The sequence below is a fragment of the Trachurus japonicus genome, chromosome 13, assembly GCF_045865225.1.
Source record: "Trachurus japonicus isolate A0001 chromosome 13, Traja_1.0".
NCBI classification, from domain to species: Eukaryota; Metazoa; Chordata; class Actinopteri; order Carangiformes; family Carangidae; genus Trachurus; species Trachurus japonicus.
Window position 1 is genome coordinate 8155833 of NC_140919.1, and position 21241 is coordinate 8177073.

A 21241-nucleotide genomic window follows, 5' to 3' on the forward strand; every position below is an offset into this window, starting at 1 on the left:
GGCACTAAAGTAGCAGTGAAGCTAAGGACTCTGTCTCTTCTTTATTACACCATTACACTAAAACAAAGTACAGTGGACGGAGCATCATGGTTTGGGGCTTTGCTATGGCCTGAACAGTTTGGCATCATCCATCCATCATCAACAAAAAAGAAAATCCAAATTTGGGTGTGGCCCAGTCAGAGCCCAGACCTGAATCCAATAGGGATGCTATGGAACGACCTCCAGCTGCTCCCGTCTCAGCAAAACAACATTCTCACGTTGCTGCAGACTTGGTAAAACATGCATACAAACTATTTACATGTAGTATCATGTGTTGAAACTTGTGAAAGGTTATTTTATTGTGGTTTGCTGGAGTGACAGAGTTTAATATAAAATCAGTAGAAACAGGTGAAAAGCCGCTAATGAATATTCTGAAGAATATACTGTTGATTGAAGTTAGATCTGATTGGCTTTAGTCTGAACTGAATCAGCTCAGTCGTCCTCAAATTCAGAAACACCAAACATTGAGATTGATGCTTTTATTGTGAAAAGACAGGAACATCAGACTCTTACCAAAGTAAAAGTTAACATGGTTTTATCCTGTAATAATCGACGCTTCCATCTTTAAAAGAAGAGGAAGAAGTTTACAAGAATTACTGAGAAGAGTTTAAAAAATCAACTGATTTAATCCATGAATGTGAAAACGTGAGTGAGAGACAGAGACAGACATGTAGAGACTGAACTGTCACTTCACAGTCTTGTTCACTCAACACAGACTCACTGAGGAACCAGTCAAACAGTCTGCAAACCCAGGATACAGAGGTTGAGTGAAGGTGGTGTTGAAGGTGTAGAGGTGGATCAGTGAGTCAGAGGAGACTCTGTAGAAGGACAGAGAGCCAGCAGGACAGTCCACATACACTGCTACTCTGTCAGAGACAGAGGAGGAGGAGGAGGAGGAGGAGGAGGTGATACGTGTCTCTCTGTTATTGTGCCAGACTCTGTAACCACCATCATAGCAGACCAGACTCCAGGACTGATCGTTCATTCCAAACCAACAGTCATCACTGTTTCCTTTCCTTCTGATTCCTCTGTAACTCACTGATATATCAACGTCTCCTCTCCTCTCGACCTCCCAGTAGCAGCGACCAGTCAGACCAGTTGAACACAGCAGCTGCCAACACAGGTCAAATCTGTCTGGATGATCAGGATATGATTGATCCTCCTCCACAAGTGTCGCCTTCCTGTTGTTCTCAGACAGTTTGATCTTTGTGTTCACTGTGTTTGTGTCGATTGTGAGTGGACAGGAATCTGATGGAGAGAACAAGACACAGCTGCAGTTATTGATCATGTGATCAGTTATTGACAGTTTGATGAAGACTCATGAGGTCAGTGATGTGACAGTGTGAAGATGGTTGAATGTGCTGCTTTGTTTCCATGAATCAAAGTAAAAACAGTCTTACACTTCCATGGACCTGGTGTCAAGAATCGGACTCCAGCAGGCTCCACCCTGAAAGTAGGAGGGGGGTCAGAGCAGCACCTTCTCTGTCAGCATGCACACATGGACATTACATGGCTCTCACACACACACTGTTTTATCACTGTGTTCACATGGAGGCTGGTATGTCTGGATGAACACTGAGCACAGAGAAGAAGGAGCTGGAGTCTTTATCTAGTGATGATACAGAGCAGGAGGAGACCAGGAGGAAACACTTCATCATGTCTTTTCTCCATCTGATGTCACTGCAGTGTGAGACACACACTTTCACTCTCTGACTCTCACTGATCAATGAGATTCCACCGACTACCAGTGATGGCAAGTAATGGAGTACAAATACTTTGTTACTGTACTTAAGTAGAATTGTCAGGTACTTTGTACTTTTAGAAGTATTTATTTTTCTGACAACTTTTTACTTTTACTCATTAAATTTTTAACGCAAATATCGGTATTTTCTACTCCTTACATTTCCCCAAACGGAGCCGTTCCATATCCAGTGGAATCCCGGCATCAAGCTGCACAAACACACGTCACCGCAAATAAGATGAAGACAACAGGTGGAGCTGACCAGCCCAGATATCCCACAATGCACAAAGAAGAAGAAGAAGATTATAGCTGCTGTGAAGCAATGGGTCGGGTCTGGGCTATTTTTGGCAGATTTTGGCAATTCTGTCACTGTGCAACAAACAGGGGAATAGGAAGACAGGATAGTTGATACCTTAATGTTCATTACAAGTCTGAAAAGCTGGAAAGGCATAATAGGTCCCCTTTAAGACATTTTACAGTTTTTGAGTGATGGATTATATATATAATTATAGCTGCTGCGCAGCGATGGGTCGGGTCCGGGCTACTTTTGGGCAAATTTAGGCAATTCTGAGCAACGAACAGGAGAATAGGAAGACAAGACAGTTGTCCTTAAAATGTCCAATTAGCATCAGTTGAGGATTGAACCCACAACCTCGGGAACCAGAGACCATTGTCTATCGCACTGAGTTAATTGACAAGTGGCAGATCAACAGTGGCTTCACAAATTGAGTAAGCCATTCACTGTCGTGTAGGCAGAAAAAGAAAAATCAGTTTTTGAGGTAAAATAATGATATGTATTTGTCAAACATCTACTATGAGTCTAAGATGTTAGGAGCCTTCGCAGATGGTCCAGTCCAAGCTATTTGAATTTTTAAATTTAGAAGCTTGCTGTGATGCCACCATTAGGACAATTGTCTTGTGTTTCGTGTTGAGGACATTTGACATTTTGATCTGTCATCATCATCATCACCCTGGCTGGGTCTTGAACTCACAACCTCTGACACCAAGAACCAGCACTTAACTCAGTGAGCTAATTATCTGGAAGTGAGACATGGTGTGTGTCTTCTCAAATAGACTCAGGGAGTCAGTGTCTGGGCAGCAGTTGTGAACGCAGATTTCTGTTATCTAAACAAAAATCTGTTAATACATAAAATGCATTTAGACAGCAAAATAGCTTTAGGACATCTGACATTTTGATCTGTCATCATCATCATCACCCTCGCCAGGTCTCGAACTCACAATCTCTGACACGAAGAACCAGCTCTTAACTCGCTGAGCTAACTCGCTGGTAGTGAGACCTGCTGTGTAGCTTCATTTATCCACTCAGGTGAGCCAGTGCCCGGGCAGCTGTTGTGATGAAATGGTCAAAATGTCAATAATTCAGTCATCTAAACAAAAATCTGATAATACATAAATTGCATGTTGACAGCATGGAAATGTTGGTGATTTGTTTTTAATGATAAGTGTTTTGCTTCATAAGAGAAAATATAATGTTTAAAAATTCCACTCTCACATTGGCTGCAGTTGTTCCCATGAGAGCAGAATTCAAAATGTTCTCAAAAATTCAGTTTTTGAATTAAAATTCTGATATTTGCCAAACTTCATCAACCATGACTCCAGAATATTGTCATTTTTTTTCAGGAAGTTTGAAAATGTATTTAGCAAGAATTTGATGGTATATGTTTACAGTACTGTTTACAGTCAAACGTTTTCATGCACTGTAGGCTCAATTTTTGCTTAATCAAAAATCCGAGAAACAAGTTTTGTGGAGGACGGTCTGGAGATGCTCTGTAGCAAGTTTGGTGACAATTGAGCAAAAATTGTGGGAGGAGATACATTTTAAAAGTTTTACAGTTATTGAAAAAAACAGAGTGATGGACTTCATAATTTGTAATAAGTTTAAGTGGACAAAAGTTTCAGCAGTATTGAGGCGACATTGTGGTGAAGTTTCAACACTGTAGCATCTACCGTTGGTTTGGTAGGAATTTTTAAAGTTTTTAAATTTAAACGCTTATTGTGCCCCCCCTAGGAGGGGGGGGCACATGTCCTTGGAGTTGAGTGAATCTGGCATGGGACTGAACCTTTGTGCAAAGTTTGGTGAGTTTTCGCCCATGGGAAGTATGACTTCCTTGGAAGAAGAAGAAAGAAAGAAGAAGAAGAAGAATTCCTAGGAATACAATAGTGTCCCGGCAGCTTAGCTGCCCGGACCCTAATTATAGCTGCTGCGCAGCGATGGGTCGGGTCCGGGCTACTTTTGGGCAAAATTAGGCAATTCTGAGCAACAAACAGGGGAATAGGAAGACAAGACAGTTGTCCTTATAATGTCCAATTTGCATCAGTTGAGGATTGAACCCACAACCTCAGGAACCAAAGACCATTGTCTATCGCACTGAGCTAATTGACAAGTGGCAATTCAACAGTGGCTTCACAAATTGAGTAAGCCATTCACTGTCGTGTTGGCAGAAAAAGAAAAATCAGTTTTTGAGGTAAAATAATGATATGTATTTGTCAAACATCTACTATGAGTCTAAGATGTTAGGAGCCTTCGCAGATGGTCCAGTCCAAGCTATTTGAATTTTTAAATTTAGAAGCTTGCTGTGATGCCACCATTAGGACAATTGTCTTGTGTTTCGTGTTGAGGACATTTGACATTTTGATCTGTCATCATCACCCTGGCTGGGTCTCGAACTCACAACCTTTGACACCAAGAACCAGCACTTAACTCAGGGAGCTAATTATCTGGAAGTGAGACATGGTGTGTGTCTTCTCAAATAGACTCAGGGAGTCAGTGTCCGGGCAGCTGTTGTGAACGCAGATTTCTGTTATCTAAACAAAAATCTGTTAATACATAAATTGCATTTAGACAGCAAAACAGCTTGAGGACAACTGACATTTTGATCTGTCATCATCATCATCATCACCCTTGCTGGGTCTCGAACTCACAATCTCTGCCTCAAAGAACCAGCTCTTAACTCACTGAGCTAATTAGCTGGTAGTGAGACCTGCTGTGTAGCTTCATTTATCCACTGAGGTGAGCCAGTGCCCGGGCAGCTGTTGTGATGAAATGGTCAAAATGTCAATAATTCAGTCATCTAAACAAAAATCTGATAATACATAAATTGCATCTTGACAGCATGGAAATGTTGGTGATTTGTTTTTAATGATAAGTGTTTTGCTTCATAAGAGAAAATATGATGTTTATAAATTCCACACTCACATTGACTGCAGTTGTTCCCATGAGAGCAGAATTCAAAATGTTCTCAAAAATTCAGTTTTTGAGATAAAATTCTGATATTTGCTAAACTTCATCAACCATGACTCCAGAATATTGTCATTTTTTTTCAGGAAGTTTGAAAATGTATTTAGCAAGAATTTGATGGTATATGTTTACAGTACTGTTTACAGTCAAACGTTTTCATGCACTGTAGGCTCAATTTTTGCTTAATCAAAAATCCGAGAAACAAGTTTTGTGGAGGACGGTCTGGAGATGCTCTGTAGCAAGTTTGGTGTCAATTGAGCAAAAATTGTGGGAGGAGATACATTTTAAAAGTTTTACAGTTATTGAAAAAAACAGAGTGATGGACTTCATAATTTGTAATAAGTTTAAGTTGACAAAAGTTTCAGCAGTATTGAGGCGACATTGTGGTGAAGTTTCAACACTGTAGCATCTACCGTTGGTTTGGTAGGAATTTTTAAAGTTTTTAAATTTAAACGCTTGGAGTTGAGTGAATCTGGCATGGGACTGAACCTTTGTGCAAAGTTTGGTGAGTTTTCGCCCATGGGAAGTATGACTTCCTTGGAAGAAGAAGAAAGAAAGAAAGAAGAAGAAGAAGAAGAAGAAGAATTCCTAGGAATACAATAGTGTCCTGGCAGCTGCGCTGCCCGGACCCTAAAGAATTCCTAGGAATACAATAGTGTCCCGGCAGCTTAGCTGCCCGGACCCTAAATATTGTTGTGTCAAAACCTGGTTCACTGAGAAAGGAGACACTCCAAACCTGCAGGGGGCAACCACATCAGTGGTGGAACCCCAGGTAAGAGGAAGGAAGTGCCTGAGGGAGCACATTCACCTGCGCACCCATACAGGAAGCATGGTCTGAAATGTTTGGAGCTGGCTCAGTCAGCTCTCTTATTTAGCAAGTAGTTTTATTTATAACCGGTGGAGGGCAGCATTACGCTTGAAAGCGTACAGCCTGCCGGAATACGAGAAGAAGAAGAAGAAGAAGAAGTCAGCTCTCTTGCCTGCTCCTGATCGACACCTCAAAGCCACAGCTCCTGATCGACAATTGAAGACACCACTGGTACAGTACAGTAGATGTTTAAGTTTGGAGGCCATGCTTCCCAATGCTTTGATTGTGTGTTTGTGTTTGCAATGGTTAAATTTAAGTTGAGTAAATTGGAAACTTTATTATGATTTTATAGAAGTACTTTGGTATTCATGCTTTGTTTCTAGTCCTGTACTAAGCTTTGGTGTAGCTTGTTACTTTAATTGTTAACCTTTTTGAAATGATTTGAGTTGAATTAATCTGAATAAGTTTTGTTTCATTTCATTTCATTTATCAAGTAACATCAACATTTATTCATAAATTTATTCTTTATATTAAGAAGTGTGAACTGAAATTATTTGCTATTAATGCCTTTGTCTTTCTGTTTATCCTAGGTTATTAACCTATTCTGTTACACCCCATTCATCCCCTTCTGCCCCCCCCCAAAAAACTGAAGATTGAATAGAATTGAGTCCATCGTGTCCTTCAACAGTTGAGCAGCCGTTTTTTCAAGTTTGGGCAGAGCTGTGGTCAACAAATACACACTTCAGCAGCACATAACTAGATAGATAGATAGATAGATAGATAGATAGATAGATAGATAGATAGATAGATAGATAGATAGATAGATAGATAGATAGATAGATAGATAGATAGATAGATAGATAGATAGATAGATAGATAGATAGATAGATAGATAGATAGATAGATAGATAGATAGATAGATAGATAGATAGATAGAGCCGCGTGGTCCACTGCAGGAGTTCCTGGTAAAAGGAGGGGGTAGGAACTTCTACAGGAACTGTCCTGAGCCTTTCTTTAAAAAAAAAAAAGCTGTCTTGATCATCATGTAATCCCGTAATTATTTTTTTTACCCATTTACTGCTACTCTCGTCTTTTACTGAGTTATTCTCTCTTTTTTCCCTTCAGTTTTTCCGATTTTAGTAACGTTGGGTTATAAAAATGCATCTTATTTTGGGGCTTTCTCTTGGCGTCCCATGATCCTGCTTTGAGTCTGACCAATCAGTAAACTTAAAATGACCTTATGACGTTGTATACTTTAAAGCTCCAGTTGGTAAGTTGACGAAAGTGAAAGTAAACTCCGCGACTTGGTCGGAAATTTCAAGACAATACTCCGTCAGGTCCCTTTATGAACCTCTGCCAAAGAGTTTATAAACCGTCTTTGCCTCTGCCAAGCGCCCCACACACACACAGACACACACAAAGTAGCCATAAACGCACCCACAGAAGATGTACCGTATCCATAGCACGACGTGTAGGAGCGGCGATTGGCTGCTCCTCCTGCTCCCTCTACCTGACTGGTGGAGAATCGTCGGGCGCGGTGGATTTTGGCAAATACGATTACAGGCTGTAGGTGGAGCCAGAGGAGTTGGATTTTGTCCTAAATTACTCATTTAATGTCTGACCATCAGAATATAGTGACAGTTCCAGCAAATATGACTGAATAATTGTTACCAACTGAAGCTTTAAAGTGTACTTTTGTAAACTTAAAATGACCTTATAAAGTATACTTCAATAAACTAAAATGTGGACTAGAAGTATATACTTAGTACACTAGGAGTATATAGATGAGTGTACTTGTTGTATACTTGGAAGTGTACTTTTGTACCCATCTAATTCAGTCTGAGGCCCTTAAATTAAAGCAAAAATGGGTTGGACAGGTCTTTCATGCAGGCTTCAACAGTAAGAGTAGGGGAGTAACTATTTTAGTTCATAAAAAAACATCTTTTGTCCTTCATGACTCCTTAGTTGATCCTGAAGGTAGATATATAATAATTGAAGGTCTACTGTATAACGATCCTATAGTTTTTGCCAATATATATATGGTCCAAACATTCACTCGGTTCCTTTTTTTAACGGCCTCAATACAATTCTCTCACAATATGTTGGCAAACCCATAATAATGGCAGGTGATTTTAATGTGGTTCCCAACCCAACTATAGACAGGAGTAGTAAGCCCTTGCCTTCTGATCGAACAGTCTCAACATCCCTCATAAATTTATGTAAGGATGCAGGTTTATTTCATGTTTGGAGGCTGATGAATCCTGATTCAAGGGACTATACTTTTTACTCAAACCCTCACAAATATTATTCAATGTCTGGTCCTCTGAAATCAATACAGGGTTTCCGCTACATGTAATTGATCGTGGCGCACCGCCACGGCAAAATAAAAGCCGCCACACCTTCAGAATGATGATTTTTTTAAATTTTTTTTTTTTTTAATGTTAAAACAATGTAAAGCAGGGTTTCCACTAGGGGTTGCACAGACTAGTTTCTGTGCAACCTCTGCTCCACAATGACGTTTTGAGCTTGACGTCGACCAGTCGCTGATCATGTGACAGTAGCGGCTTGAAACAACAGCCGAGTGCGCTGAATGGGAAAAAAATACGAGCGCAGTCAAGCTGGATAGAACGAGCGCGTACCAGACAGGAAGTCGGGCACAGAAAAGGCGAGAGAATCCGGTCAATTTTCAAAATAAAATAAATGATGCTTAAAGCAGATATCAGTGGAATGTTTTTGTTAATATAAGTCCTAAATAGTCCTATTTTCCGTCAGCAATCACTTACATGAAGTATTTCAGCCTAAACACGAGTCTCTCCGTCACTCTGCTCTGCTGTAACCCGAGGAGAAAATTTTCCTTGTGGGATACAAGTGTTATCCAATGAGGGGAGAGAACGGCATGAAGGGCTGTGTGTGCAGCCAAGGGATGCGCGTGAATGTGGTGACGTAGCACGAGGACCAATTGATGCCTGACAAGGGCGGGGGCTGCTATCTCATGGTGCGTTCAAGGAAACTCGTACTTTGTGTTTTTCCTTCCTGTGAAGTCATACCAGTTCGATCTGGTACGAGTTCACGGGTCGGAAGTTACGAGTGGCCGTTATAGGGAACTTTCACAGACAACAGGACGGTAAAAACACGAGCTACGGGTTACCTGGAACGCTACCAAGTCGTAGTTGTGACTTGAAGCTGTAACTTACGGTTTCAAAAGCCTGCCTTGAACACAGCATTAGCCGAAACGGCCGTGCCACTGATATCTGCTTTAAGTTTGCTTGTCCGTCTATAAATATTTGTCAGTTGCATCTGCACACAAGACACACATCCAGGCTACATACAGCGCTAGAGACAGACCTGTGTGTGTGGAAAACAGAGTAGCCTACAGACGGGTCGATGTTTGACCGGCGTGGAGAGAGAAGCAGCTGCCTGCAGACGCCAAGCGCCTGTGAGGCGCTGCACTTCCGCGGGCAGTGTGTCCGGGCTGCCGGCAATTAAAAAAAAAAAAAAACTCCGCTCATATCGACAGCTTTACGTCACGCACAACAACAACAGCAGCAACAACCAACCAGGAAAAACAAAAACTGTGAGTGAAACTGTGAGTGAGCAGGACTGTGATGGTGACGAGGCCTGTGTGTCGTTTTCCTCCCTAATTGTTTAATGAACAGTAGCTACAGTATTTTCTTTTGCACCTGTATAGGAGTGTGTTAGAAAACAACAAACTGATTTACAGCTTGTTGTTTATAAAGCTGCTGTACTAATTTCTGTGCATGAGCTGTCTGTCAGTGAATACAGATTGTTGCAAAGCATTTCCCTCCTCCTGGGATTTTAGTTATGATGGGAAAAATATGAATGACGTCATCAGCGACTAGTCGACGATCCGGTCTCGCGCGCACCCCCCCACCCCCCACCCGTCGATCAGACCACCTTCGCCGCCACTCTTTAAAAAAATCCTGGAGGAAACACTGCAATAATATGATTTTCAGTGATCACTGCCCTTTGACATTGACATTTGCCTCCTCCTTACATCGTATTCATCCATGTGGAAACTCAACAATTCTTTGCTTCAAAATGAAAGTTTGGTGGAATTAATTAATAAAGAGACAAAATTATTTTTTGACATAAATAGTGAATCCGTTGAATCCTTTGCTACCACATGGGAGGCATACAAAGCCACCTGTAGGGGCTGGCTTATAAGTTTTGCTTCAAATCAAAAGAAAATAAGAGCTAAAACTATAATTGACTCTTCCAAAAAATTATCAGAGTTGGAAGCTGCTCATAAGGCAAACCCAAAAGATAATAATCTGTATACAGAACTACAAAAAATTTGAAGTTAAAAATTTAATGAACAAAAAAAACGAATTTGATTTGTATCGTTTGAAATCAAAATATTTTGAATATGGTGATAAAGCCGGGAAATTACTGGCTATCGGCTTCAGAAGGCCAGGGCTTCTCGTCTTATTCCTGCCATTAAATCAGAAAATTGTGAAATATTAAAAACTCCTGTAGATATTAACAAAAGATTTAAGGAATATTATGAATCTCTCTATTCTTCAGAGGTTAAACCCTCTTTAGAAGATCTGGATAGATTTTTTGGCAGTATAGAATTGCCCGCTTTAACAAATGAAGAGGACCTTGAAAGACCAATAACTCAGTCTGAAATAAAAATTGCTATCAACAATATGACTAGCGGTCGCACTCCAGGGGAAGATGGCTATAGTATACATTTTTATAAAACCTTTTCCCTATTATTAGTGGATAAATTGGAAAGGGTGTTTAATGAAGCTAAGGGAATAGGTCACTTACCAGGTTCTTCCCAAGTTTCCCTTATTACAGTTCTGCTTAAGCCAAACAAGGACCCTCTGGAATGCGCGGGATACCGCCCTATTTCTCTCCTTAACTCTGAGAGAAAAATTTATGCCAAAATCCTGGCAAGAAGATTAGAGGGAATTATTTCTAAACTTATCCATATAGACCAAATTGGATTTGTAAAATCAAGGCAAATTGCAGACAACATGCGTAAGTTACTTCATATAATGCACTATGCAAACTCATCTGTTACTCCAGCCATTGCGGTATCGTTGGATGCCGAAAAGGCATTCGACCGCATTGAATGGCCTTACCTTTTCAAAACATTGTCTAAATTTGGATTTGGTCCCAACTTTATTAAGTATATCTCTTTGATTTATTCACAACCAAAAGCTAAAATTATTATAAACAGTATAATTTCCAATCGAGCTTAATCGAGGGACCCCGCAAGGGTGTAATTTAAAGCAGAAGTAAGTGATATATTTGTGTTAATATAAGTCTTAAATAGTTATATCTTCCGACAGCAATCACTTACATAGAGTGTTTGGACTGAAACACGGGTCTGTCAGTCACTCTGCTCTGCTCTGAGCCCAGGAGAAAACATTTATCGTATCCTACAGTTTTTATCCAATGAGGAGAGAGAACGGCATGCAGGGCTGTGTGTGCAGCCAAGGAACGCCGTGAATGTGGTGACGTAGCGACGAGGACTGTTATGTACGGTGTACATTTTAGGACATCCTCAGGATCAGACTTCAGTGTCAGACCTCAGATGAAAAGGTATATGGTCTGAGGAAAACCTCTGTCATACTCGCACCAAACTTCATCAGGTCTTCATCACTAAGCCTTCAGAGTTAGACTGAACGGCCTCACACGTTACGCTGTCAATTATAAGCTCTCAGAATCAGCCTGAACGGCATCGCACGTTACGCCGTCATTTATAAGCTCTCAGAATCATCATGAACGGCCTCACACGTTACGCCGTCATTTATAAGCTCTCAGAATCAGCCTGAACGGCCTCACACGTTACGCCGTCATCTATAAGCTCTCAGAATCAGCCTGAACGGCCTCACACGTTACGCCGTCATTTATAAGCTCTCAGAATCATCATGAACGGCCTCACACGTTACGCCGTCATCTATAAGCTCTCAGAATCAGCCTGAACGGCATCATGAAAAAATATGTCACAGTGTGTATCAGGACAACAGCTGATTCGCCAGCAACGACGCTGAAGTTCGCTTCCAACACACACACACACACACACACACACACACACACACACACACACACACACACACACACACACACACAGGAATGAGTTTTGAAGCGGGCCGATTGATAAAACTGTAAGGCACACACAATGCCATAGCCTACAGTACACTATTTTCAACATACATGTAATGTTGTGTGTCGTTTTTTTAATGATTGTTATTATAACTCTCAGTTAATGTTGGCTACTAACTAATTTCCACTAATTTATCCATAAATGGACGAAGTGTTTCACCAGCGAGGATTACGCGCGACTATTACGCACAGTTTAATAGAAATTTGCAGCAGTGACAGAACATGCAACTTAAAAGAGGCCGCATCAAATATATATAGCTATACTATATCGACATCCCTCTATCTAGACATGCCGGTAATCCCACACTTTTTGGTACCGCCATTCCGACACATCATATTTCTTTTCTTTCTTCTTCTTCTTCTTTTTTTTTTTTTTTTTTTTACAGCTGCAATACCCAGGCGCGTCTCTCTCTCTTTTTTTCTTTTCAGCATGCCTATCACCAGGGAATTATGTTCTTAATCCCAACAAACTGTCACACACAAAACTGACATGATAAACAAACAGAACTACTGTAGTACTGTCAAGTTAACCTGTCACCTTCAGCACACACGTGCAGGAACCCCCTGGGGCCTGGTGGCGAAAGTTGAGAAATTGTTGCAATGACAATAAAATGATAGATTATTTGTGATTGCTGCATAAAGGTTTCATTCAATATTAAATCCTAGCCGCTGCACCAAAATCGGCCAGTAGATGGCGGTACTGTAATTTGGCTTGTATTTAACTCAACTAACTAATTTAACTCATGAAATCCCTTTTTTTTAATGACATTAACTTTTTCCTCTGAAACGTATGACTTAAACTGAACAAACAAAGAAGTCATTGAAGCCATTTGTAATGTCCAAGTGTTATAGGCTACAGTTTTTCCTCAATCGCTTTGGTGCTATTCTCAGATCAGAATGAAAGTTCTCATAACTATTAGTTCAACCTCCACAACATGTAGCCTAGTCATTTGTTCACATCATAGTAGCAGTTCCTCCTTCCTCTGAACAAATAGCAAATGCTTTTGGACAAGTTTCTTTCATTAAATTCTTATAACATTATCATTTGTTAATGTCATGTCAGTGTGGCACCCTGAACATTTTTAATAGATTGCAGGAATGACAGACCTGGTTTACCACCTTACGTCAGTAGATGGCGCATGGTAACCGCGGGTGGTTGCTGTGGGCCCCCGTTGTCGTAGCAACCAGTAGGATATGAGGGAAGTCTAGCGCTACTTTGGCAACTTAATGTTACAAGCCACAATTAAGTGCCTGTTGTTGTTGTTTTTTTCAGATGAGTCTAACGTTAGTCCACACAAGCACCCATGTCTAGATGTTTTCTCTGTTTTCTGTATTTTCTCTTCAATCGCGGTGGTGTTCGTTGTGTTTACTATGTGTTAGAAATGTTATAGTTAGTGAGAGTTCGGTGGCTGCATTTGGCGGCCGTTGTTGTATGTTGTTGGTATGTCGTCAATATCTCGACGTTGTAAATGTATCGTCTTTACGTGCTGACATAGTCGCTGTTGTTTGTGTTGTTTACATGGTTGTTTCGTGACGGTTGGATCGTGTTGGTTGTGTCGTATTGTACTAAACGTTACATGGTCGCTCTTGTTGCTGCTGCCGGGCTGCCCCCGTTGTCGTAGCAACCAGTAGGATATGAGGGAAGTCCAGCGCTACTTTGGCAACAAATGTTACAAGTCACAATTAAGTGTCTGTTGTTTTGTTTTTCAGATTGCTGTGTTAATAAACACGGAGTGGAGTAGTGTGTAACATCAGTCAAAATGAACTATACTTTTGAACGCTGAATAGTCTTTCCCTAAAAAACTAGGCTAATAGTCCTCATTTCATTGCTTGAGTCATTACATAGAAAATTGTTGAACTAGTTTTAAAAATCTGTCAAACTCATTGTAAATGTTGGGAGAAACACTGCAAATTAAATTACTATTCATCTGCAATAAGGAAGAACAGGTAGCTATAGCATTGGACGGTAATTCAGCACTAAACAATCTGCACTGCTCATTGTGTCCTGTAAGCCACAGTGGGACAATCATATTTTAGATTTACATTTAGACTTACAGCTTCACAAGAGAACAGATTTACTGTAGCCTACTGTAGCTAGTATTACAGCAAACACAGTAAAGATTTCCCTAAAAGATGAAAATCCTACTCTTTGCACAATGCTGTGAACAAATAAGAATTGCAAAGAGCATATAGTAAAAATTTGAAACATTCAGTAGCTCCACTACATCCAGTAATGTGTAACTGTAGGCCTACTTCACATGGCTGTATAGTGTATGGTGCTGTCTTGAGTATTTTCAGGTAGTATCTTTTTTTGGATTGAAAAACACATAGAGAATAAAGTGTCATAATGAAAACATGACAAAGCCATTTGACTGTCTTCTTCAAAAACGATGATGTCAGGACTTCTCATTTTGACGACACTGACAGTTTCACTGACATAATTACTTGCTTTTGAGGGATGGACTATCCATTTTGAGCAAGTGTACCAAGTGATGCGCTTTTGCAGGTTGTCCACTTAGGTTTTGCAGTTGGTAATATTTGTTTTGAGAAATGCACTAACTGTTGTGCAAATGTTAAGAGTGATGTGAAAAAAGCACCAAAGCGATTGAGAAAAAATGTAAAAGTTCTCTCACCATCAGATAACTGCGATGGGATGAAATTAATTCACTCATGAATCGTGTCCTACTTGGGATAATATAGAGTTTGTCTATTATGGAGAAATAAACCGAGACAGGATGTAGCCTATGAAAAACCCTGTCATTTTGTCAAGAAACTGTCATTTCCATCCTGCGGTTTGCATGCTCTCATGATGAGAAGTGTCAAATTGGACACAAATACGGCGGCGGTCACTTCCATACACATGTATGGGTCACTCATGGATGTATTAGGGGTCACTTCGACGTGACGTCACTGCAATCCATGAATATAAAAGATGCAGTTTCAAATAAAGAATTTATATTTTGAAATAACTGTTGTTCCAGTTTAATTTTTTATTCAAACAAATAGGATTACAGTAGTGATAATTGTTACTGTAAATTTGTTTATTACAGTAACATGCCTACTACATAATTACGTTACTGTAGAGTAGCATTGACAGATGGATGGATGGATAGATGGATAGATAGATAGATAGATAGATAGATAGATAGATAGATAGATAGATAGATAGATAGATAGATAGATAGATAGATAGATAGATAGATAGACTAAAGGGAAATTCACTTAGGCAGCTCAAAAATGATACAAATGGCCAGATAATGCTGTGAACCCTAAGGGGCCAGTCATTCAGTTGTTGCAATGATTTATTGTTAGCCTATGTAGCCTATCCTATGTAGGCCTATGACATCAAAGCTTTTTAGCAATAATTATCTATAGGCTAGCCTATAGACCGTTTCAACGCCTCTTCCGGTACCACTTCCGTGTTCCAGTCAGACTTCCGGTCTCGCATCGAACGCACTTTGAACTCTCTGAGTGTTTGTTGTTTCGCCTCTCGGATCACAGTGTTTTGACTTTTTTCCTGGGGGGGAAAATGGCTAAATTGGTTTTAGGACCTTGTTGCTCAGTCGTAGGCTGTTCCCTCCGACCAGGCACAAACCTACTGTCGGAAATCAAAGTGTATCGTTTTCCTAAGGAAACAAAGCAGCGCAACGCTTGGATTGCGGCACTCCGACGGGACAACTGGAAACCAACGACGAACTCTAGGGTCTGCAGCACCCATTTCGTTACCGGTAAGTTAAAAAAAAAACACAACACTGCTAATGATGTAACGGCATAATTTAGTAAGAACTTATGACAAGCCGCATCGGGGCCGAGCAGCCTGCTTAGACCGTGCTAGCCAGCACTAACGTTAGCCAACACAGCTACATTTAGTTAGCAGCTGCTAGCATTGCACACAAGCTTTGCGTCTGTTCTCATTTACGGTGACAAGGCTTCTTAGTATGTCCGGGATTGTAATGTTTGCAAGGTAACACTGTTGCTAACTAGCGCCAGCTAACGATTAGCTACTATGAGTTAGTTACCTATGAAAATAAAGCTGTTAAATAATTAATGCAAGCTACCGATAGCGTTAACTTGAAAATCCTGGGATGTCTGGTGTTATTATTCCAACCACTCACAAACTAACTCATTTTGTTTCAGCCAGTCCCTCCTGTAGGCATTTAACACATTATCCAACATACAGTTCAACTCCTTCATAGACGGTATAATGATGAGTTTAACATTTGAATAGTGCTTGATGGGTTTTCACTCAATGTTTAGAAATGATGCTAAATGTTGTTTATCAAGTTTACCCACAAACAGGTGACATTTTAAAGTATTAAACTTCGTTGTTGTTTAAATATGACAAACAAATTTGGTTGTTGACAGCTTAATAACTAATTTAATATAACAAGGAAGCACAGAAGTACAGATTCATAATAGGTCTATGTGTAGCTGTTGGGTGATGAGAAAGCACCTAGTCCCTTCGTCCCTACATTTTGGAAAAGGTGTAAGACTCTTCATAAATGTATTTAAATTTAAATTTATACTTTCTGTACATTTTGCAGGTAAGCCATCAGATGACCCTCTCCATCCAGACTTTGCTCCTTCAAAGCTGCCTCACAGACATCAGAAAGTTAAGGGAACAGAGAGATACTGGAGGTCAACTAATCGAGCAGCAGCCGCAGCCACCGCCGCAGCAGCCGCTCCTGGTGAAGTGAATTGTGAAGCTGGAAGCTCCAAGAATGAGACATCAGTTGGGACAGATCTTTCTATGAAAGATATTGAAGATCTGTTAAATGAAAATGCTGCTCTGAAACATCAAAACAAAGACCTGGAGATGAAGATAAAAACACACATGCAAGGTGAAATACAGCAGTGGTCTCCTGCATGTGACATAAAAAATGATAGCAAAGTCAAATTCTACACTGGACTTCCTTCTGCTGCAATGTTTTTTACACTGTTGACCTACCTTACAACAGCATGGGCTCCCATAACCTCAGGAGTGACACCAGAAAAACAACTCCTTGCTGTGCTGATGAAATTACGCCTTGGCCTGACTCATCAGGATTTGTCTTACAGATTCAACTGTAGTTGTGGTGCCATATCTGTCATTTTCCATGACTGGCTGCATGTTATGTCAGTACGCTTACATTGTCTCATTCACTGGCCATCTCGAGAACTTGTGAGGAAGAATCTACCAAATCTATTCAGATCAAAGCTCTTCAAAGGTGTAAGATGCATCATCGATTGCAGCGAAATCTTCATACAGCGACCAACATCTCTCAGTGCCAGGGCTGTAACATATTCCCAGTACAAGTCCCACAACACAATAAAATTTCTTATAGGAATAAGTCCAACAGGAGCTGTCACTTTCATCTCCAAAGCTTGGGGTGGGCGTGCAAGTGACAAAGTAATCACACAGAAGTCTGGTTTAATTGACGTCTTAGAGCATGGAGATGTTGTTCTAGCGGACAGAGGATTCAATTTTCCAGAATATTTTGCCACAAAAGGTGTGAGACTCCTAATACCAGCATCGACTCGTGGAAAAACACAACTAACAGGACTTGAGGTATCAATGTCTCGCCAGATGTCACGGGCAAGGATACATGTTGAACGCTGTATTGGCAAACTGAAGACCTTTCACATTTTGAAAAATACATTGCCAATCAGCATGATTAAACGCAGCACATCAGACAGCATGGCCACAATTGATAAAATATTACTGGTTTGTGCTGCTTTGTCAAACCTTGATAAACCCCTTGTCCGTTGAAGGTAACTTGACTGGCCCTTATGTGGGATCTCTGATGTAAACTGTAATGACTGTAACCAAAGTCTTTACAATATAGGACATTCTCTGCTGTAACAATATCACTTGTAATTCAGAACACAACTCAAATGTTTTTGTTTTTTAAACCCTCCTGTCGTCCTTCTGGGTCAAATTGACCCAATCTGTTCCCTCCCTCCTTCTGTCTTTCTTTCCTTTTTCCCTTCCTTCTTTACTCCTATCTATCCCTTTGTCCTTCCTTCCTTCCGTACTTCTTTCCCTTCGTCCCTCCTTCCTTCCTTGACCCAGGAGGACAACAGGAGGGTTAATGTTGTGGTCAACTAAGTTTCTGAGAATACAGACCCCATGGACAAAAAAGGTGGGATACTGCTGTCCAACTTTTTTATTCATAGCACAAGTGATAATATGTAAACATTAGTGTATATACAGTACATCGGTCAACAAAGCAATTTAGTTTAAACATTTTATATGTTGTATTTGTGCAATTAGAAATAATGTTAGATAGAGTAAGATAAGATAAATACAATTCAGGTTAATAAATATTTGGATAATAATTTAGGTTTAAATATTAGAAGGTGATATGTTTATTCTTATAAATGACCTTACACATTCATAAATGTAACATATACAGATCAAAATGTTAACGTTTCATATTAACAGTAAAAAACAAGTTAATAGTGTAATTCATTGCACTTGAAATGTGTGTATGGATAATTTCAGAGTATTTTCAGGCTTTTTGTTATATGTACATATTTAATTTCTGTTTATGCTGCTTAGGGATCTGTCTGTGTGAGTGTGGTTACCTGAGGAGTAATTTGGTCCGGCAGCATGCATTGCAGCCACACAGTATTTGTACCTCTCTTTTATGAACTCACTTTGTATTTTTCTCTTGCTGGATTAATGTAAGTATCATGGCTTTATTTTTGAAGTAAACTGTGGAACAGAACCAAGAAGATTGTGTTGAGTTTTTATTGTTGTTGTTGTTGTTGTCAATGTCGAGGGATGATTAGAGCACCAATCTAAGGCTTCTTTAATAAGGAACCTACAGATATTTTCAGATACTCCTAGAGAGGCGATTTTAACTTTTCTATAGCATGCAAGTATGTGTCTCATGCAGCGTTCCTTCTCATCTAAAGCTGCCTGCTCCATTACCCTGCCTCAAAAGAAATCCTGTGATGACCTTCACTTTTTACTGACACTGTGAACACAGCCATGCGGTAGATGGATGCCTTTTCAGACCAAGACACTGCAGGTGAAAAACACCCTTGCATGTAGCACACAGTGCAACACTGAGCCTGAGAACTCGTTTGCAGACACATGTTTTTTCAGCCATCTCCCACTGCTTTAGTATGCGTTGAGTGCAGATTTCACGGAGGACATGTTGCCTGTAAAATACATCTAATTTTGCCTGTGTTTGCACCCAATACTGCTCAGAAAATGTTATACTGAATGTGGCACTGTTTAGTTGTCCACACAACGAAATACGCTGCTCTTAACTTGCACAGTGCCATTTGTCCCTGTACCTGGGCAAAGTACATGTGGTCCTCTTTTAGTTGCAAGTTCTCATCAAGACAAAAGTCCTTTTTTCCTACTGCCTCAGTTATTGCCACATTGGAATATTTTGATGGGCACTTTATTTCTAAAACTGATGGAGGGCAACATAAGCAGTGGACAATGCCATCAGGGCTAGCTCCAAGGTGTGGGTTTTGAGGATGTACGACCAGGCTAATATCCTTGACAGCGAGTTTATTATGATTTACACCCTCTAATGTTAAAAATGCCTGTCTGGCGTGTTTTTCGTTGTCTCTGCCCCAAGTAAGTGAAGGTGTGGTCTTGGTTGTTGTGTAACCCATGATATTGGACACAATTGTGCTTTGGGCTGTCTTACATTTTAACACCTGACCAAAGTGACTGGCTGTGATTCTGCCCTTCCTGTGCTCAAACCAGAGAGTACACAATGCCTGCCCAACTGTACTCTCCTGTAGCAGCTGACAGCTAGATGGACTAAACATTGTCGGCAGGTTGAGCATTACTGCATCCAAGTGTTTCTCCAGATCTGCACTAGGGAGATACTCATATTGTACGCCATACAGACGTGTAAGTGGACTCGGTAAGTCATTTTGAAATGTTGCTTCATCAAGCTCTGCCATGCCAGTCCCTGTGTCTGCCTTGTCTGCCTCAGTTGTAGTGTCACTGCTTTCAACCTGCATCAACATATGGGCTGCCTCTGCCTGATCTGCACTCCTGTCCTGCATTCCAGCCTGCTGATACTCTGCCTGCACCTCACCCTCTGATGCAGTATCTGTGTCACTGTCACTCATAATTGTGAAAAAAGCACAATCTGGGGCTTGTTCCTGTAATAACATAAAAAAAAATGATGCCAAATAAATGGTGAGATAACACCAAATACAATATTGTGATGTATTAGCAGATAATGACAGTTGTTAGTTTAATTGCAATGTCTTACAGGTACCTGCAGGATTTCATTTACCTTCAAAGCTGAAAAGAACTTGCTCGGTGAAACCTGAGCAGGTTCAGCTGATGGTCTGATTGGTCGGTCTTTCGTACTCATAAGTGCCGTTGGGTTTGAGAAATCTATTTCAGTTATTTGTTTAGGCTCAATCTGGAAATACACATATCCTGTATTAGCTTTAACACAACCACATTCCTTTACAGTGATCAAAGTCATTACCAGCTATTTCATCCTTAAGTTAACTTAAAATCAGTCAGACAACTCTGAAATAAGAACAAATAATTTATTGAGCATAAGCATAGCAAGCTGAAGCAGGACATTGGTAGACTATTCTTGAGCATGGATGCAGCACGTTTGGCATCAGGCTCTGTCTCAGTTATTAATTCCCTGAATAATGATGTGCTTTGACAGACATTACTGGAATGACAGCAGATGGGTTATTTAGTCCCTCTCTCACAGCCTGCTCTACTGCAACCAGGATAGCAGCAACATGACTGCACACTTCACCAAGCCTAAAAAAGCATGACAGGGATCAGCATTTTAATATACAGTGTTGACTGGAAACACACTTTATATTGTTATCATTACTATACTTGCCCTGCCATACAGGTACAGTGACCACTAACGATCTCGCCCTCCTTCTTAGCGATGAACCAAGCCGAGTATGTTTTGCTTACTGTCTGACTGGCCCCAACCTCCCCATAAACGATGTGATAATCTTTATCCGTGAAGGACTGAATTTTCCCCACCTTTCCACTCAGAAAATAGTTGTAAGCATCCAGACTACGGTAAGCTTTCACAGCCTCTCTGCTATAAACACACGCAGTATCGACCAAGTAGTGGTACACGTCTGGGTATGTTACGGTTGGTAACAGCTTACAGTCTTCTCTAAAAAGCCTCCCTCTTTCTATTTTGTTGAGCGGGTCCGGTAAATTAACATCTGTCGAAACCTTAAGTTTCTCCATAACGTATTTGCTCAGCTTTCGGCAGACTCAATAAGTATTGACAAGTCATTATCG

The 21241-nt window shown here is 40.4% G+C and overlaps 2 protein-coding genes across 2 annotated transcripts in view; both read right to left on the bottom strand.

The window, feature by feature from the left end:
- The window catches only part of LOC146975364 (protein NLRC3-like), an 80711-nt gene that overhangs the window by 33901 nt on the left and 25569 nt on the right, over window positions 1-21241 (bottom strand). The window lies entirely within an intron of this gene.
- Window positions 520-21241, bottom strand: part of LOC146975366 (stonustoxin subunit beta-like) — a 44849-nt gene continuing 24127 nt past the window's right edge. Inside the window, exons 3-4 of the mRNA XM_085794605.1 lie at window positions 1440-1486; window positions 520-1287 (exon numbers count right to left, since the gene is read on the bottom strand). Coding sequence (XP_085650731.1) covers window positions 746-1287; window positions 1440-1486 — 589 coding nt within the window. The 3' untranslated portion in view covers window positions 520-745. The remainder of the gene's footprint in view (window positions 1288-1439; window positions 1487-21241) is intronic.